Below are 3,695 nucleotides of genomic sequence, written 5' to 3' on the forward strand. Positions count from 1 at the left end.
CCCAAAGAAGACCATATATATAGACATCCATTTTCCAGTCCATAAGAAAACTTGCTTCACTAATTGGATGAAATTTTTTGTTTTTGCCACTCTAGATTTTGCCAATTTTCCTTATGCCACTCTAGATTTTGACATTTTACTTTTGTCACTCTTAGTTTTTGACAATTATCACAATTGTCATTCCCGTGACAATTGTCATTCCCGTGACAAAGGCAAAATTTTCAGTGTGACAATTATGATACATTTCAAAAGCCAAGAGTGGCAAAAATGAAATAATTTTTTTGCCATGAAATGGCAATTGTGATAATTGTAAAAAGCTAAGAGTGGCAAAAGTGAAATGTCAAAATCTAAAATGGCATAAAAAATTGGCAAAATCTAGAGCGGTAAAAACATTTTTTTTTCTTATTTGATTGACTTCTCAATACTTGGCCTTCACGGTACTTTTTGGCTAGGATAGAAGTTTGCTTGCCAAAGGACGCTTGCATGCCAAGCTTGCTCGGTTGAGAGTTTGACCGTTGATCGAGATGTCTACTACCATGAGCCAACACGTTATCCTTCACAAGTTTCTCTAGAGACACGTGGTTTCACAGCAAAGAAAAGTCGGACACCGCTGATATCCTCCTCTCTGACTGAACGGGCCAACCAACTACAACCGGCCGTAGGCCCAGGCGGCAGAGCGAAGCGAGCCCTACAGCAAAGGCCCGGCCCAACTCGCGCGCCAGGGAAACCCTAATCCCCCCGGAGCTATAAGGCGCCGCCAGCGCCGCATTCCCCAAACCCTTGCGCCACAACCAGACGGGAGGAGGAGGAGAGCGGCGGCGAAGATGGTGTCGCTGAAGCTGCAGAAGCGCCTGGCCTCGAGCGTCCTCAAGTGCGGCAAGGGCAAGGTCTGGCTCGACCCCAATGAGGTCAACGAGATCTCCATGGCCAACTCCCGTAAGCGCCTCCCCCTCTCCCTCGCTCGTCGCGCGGCTCGATTAATCTCGCGTGTTTCGTAGATCTGTGGCCGAGGCGGCGACCCGCGAGGTTTAGGTCGTTCGAGGCGGGTAGAGCGCTGCTTGCTTGTGCTGCGCCTTCTCATAGATCGGATGAACGGCCTCGTGTTCTTCGGGTAGCTGAGTATTTAGACGAAACATCATGTGGCTGACCGCTCTATGGGTTTGATTTTGTGCTGAGCTGCCGTGATAGCTATGTGGCTGTGATGTGCCACTTTGACGGCGTTTCAGATAGCGGATGAATCGGCGATTCATGTAGGTGCTTCGTTTAGATTGAGCCTACACGCATGCTCTCAACATATGTTGCGTAGTTTACGCATCTTGCAGTGTATTTAGTTTTAAATTCACTGGCTTGTATGCGTAAATTGCTGAATTTGATAGTATGAATCCATATTGGTACCATGTATATGGGGCAGTGTATGGGGGTGTCTTCTTGTGATGAATAGGTTTCCTCTACGGGGCACTGGTAAACTGCAAAACATGTACCGCAAGAGTTCGAACCAGGTTTTAGAAATCCTGCTTGCACTTGTAAAGCCTACTAACCTATCCATAGAACAAGTTGAATCATCAGGAACATGTTCTCCATTAGCCTAACCTCCTAAAGTTATTCTACTGCTGAAGCTAAGAGAGTTGCTTGTTCTGATGTTCCTTTACCTTCACGTGCAATAACTTCTAACGATGAAGCTGGTTTCAGTGTTCATTTATCTTCATGTGCCTTAACCCAATACACCATTGTTAATTATACTGAAACAGGTTGCTCTGTTAGCCTAAACCATGATAACTCCACTTAAATGTTCTTCCGGTGACAGAGTAGCTGCTTTAGGTGTTCCTTTACCTTTGTAATTCATGTACCAGCAGTCTTGTCTATTAAGGTTTAATTGTTGCTTCATTTTGTGAATGTTAATCTTGTGGACCTAGCTCCTTATGATGTTCCTTGGTTTGTATTAATAAACACGTAGTTCACATGCACTTAATTGTCAGTGTATTGCAATCGCATACATTCTTCTGCTTTATGTTTGTTTATAATAGGCTGTTCTTGTGTTTGTTTTAACTCTTATTTGTGTGTAATTTGTACCTGTACTGTTGTTTCAATCCATTGGAGCTCTTCATTCTGCATTATGATGTTTCTATTGATTCATAACTGAGCATAACTGTGATTTATTGTTGGATTAATACTTGCAGGGCAGAACATCCGGAAGCTGGTGAAGGATGGGTTCATCATCAGGAAGCCTCAGAAGATCCACTCCAGGTCTCGTGCAAGGAGGGCACATGAGGCCAAGCAGAAGGGCCGTCACTCTGGATATGGTTAGTAGCTGCAGCTTTAACTGGCATGATAGTATTTGTTATTGTAGATATTTGTGTTGTAACCTGTGATTCTGCTCTCTGCACAGGTAAGCGTAGGGGTACCAGGGAGGCTAGGCTCCCCACCAAGATCCTGTGGATGCGGAGGATGCGTGTCCTGAGGCGCCTTCTGCGCAAGTACCGTGAGGCCAAGAAGATCGACAAGCACATGTACCATGACATGTACCTGAAGGTCAAGGGTAACATGTTCAAGAACAAGAGGGTCCTCATGGAGAGTATCCACAAGTCCAAGGCTGAGAAGGCAAGAGAGAAGACCCTCTCTGACCAGTTTGAGGCCAAGCGCGCCAAGAGCAAGGCAAGCAGGGAGAGGAAGATTGCCAGGAGGGAGGAGAGATTGGCTCAGGTAAGATGATGTTTTCATTTTGCCTGTGAATGAGGTCCTGCATTGTATTCTGTCTGAAATACAAGATGTTTAATTGTTTACACATCTCACCTGAGACATAAGCGTTTGACTTCAATCTCGTACTCCATCAAAGTGGGCCTTACTATATAGGGGTGGCATTTGCATGTTGATCTCTCTTAACAGACTGTTAAGAGCTGGATGTTGAAGTTAAATATAGTGCTATCATACATGTTTGATTTTGCTACTACTGTTGTACAGCAGTGATTTTGTTGTTAGCACAATTTGGCTGACTTGTACTATCTGGCAAACAGGGCCCGAGAGATCATGCACCAGCACCAGCGGCTGCAGCTCCTGCTCAGGCAGCAGCGTAAGTACCTCCAAAAAATTTCTCCACATAGTTGATGTGTTTTTTCTTCGGTTTATCTTACCTTCTCCGATTTGTATTGTGTTTACAGTGCACCTAAGAAGGCCAAGAAGTGAAGGTCTGATAAGAAGCTTTATCTTTCTGGTAATATCAAGGATTAGCCTAATTTTGGAACATCAGAAGTTCAGAACTGTTTTCTGTGCAATATCTTGTTTGTGTCAGCGTGTCAGATACCTTAAATATCATATCGTGTTTGTTCTGTTGGATGTTTCAATCAGAGATGCTTATGCAGAGTTTGTTAAACCATTTGGGTTCATGGTATTATATTATGCTTTTGAACCTAACATTCTGTGCGTGCAAATTTACGTGCTCTAATGATTAATTCGTTGTGTAATTCTGGACCCACCCGCTTCAAGATCTATCATCTGTAGATTTATAGTTTATTTATCGAGGAAAGCTGATCCTTGTTGCTTCAAGATCTATCATCTTTAGCCATCGGTTGAGGATCTGTCAAATTATGGGTTTAAATAAATGTAGAGCCTCCATAGTCCACTCAATGTTTGGACTGAAAGTGAGTCGTACTCCATGGTTATATGGCATGACTGCACAACATGCTAGTCTTCTCCTCTGG

The 3,695-nt window shown here is 43.9% G+C and overlaps 1 protein-coding gene across 1 annotated transcript; it reads left to right on the top strand.

Moving 5' to 3' along the window:
* Positions 1 to 746: 746 nt before the first annotated feature.
* On the top strand, positions 747 to 3,410 carry LOC147983827 (large ribosomal subunit protein eL19x-like). The gene is made up of 5 exons (XM_087543154.1): positions 747 to 936; positions 2,178 to 2,300; positions 2,387 to 2,700; positions 3,012 to 3,067; positions 3,156 to 3,410. The coding sequence occupies exons 1-5, from the start codon at positions 825 to 827 to the stop codon at positions 3,178 to 3,180; spliced, it is 630 nt and encodes a 209-aa protein (XP_087399280.1). The 5' UTR covers positions 747 to 824; the 3' UTR covers positions 3,181 to 3,410.
* The last annotated feature ends 285 nt before the right edge of the window (positions 3,411 to 3,695 follow it).

Source organism: Triticum urartu, chromosome 2A (assembly GCF_056163025.1).
Source record: "Triticum urartu cultivar PI428250 chromosome 2A, HENAU_Tu73, whole genome shotgun sequence".
Taxonomy (NCBI): Eukaryota; Viridiplantae; Streptophyta; class Magnoliopsida; order Poales; family Poaceae; genus Triticum; species Triticum urartu.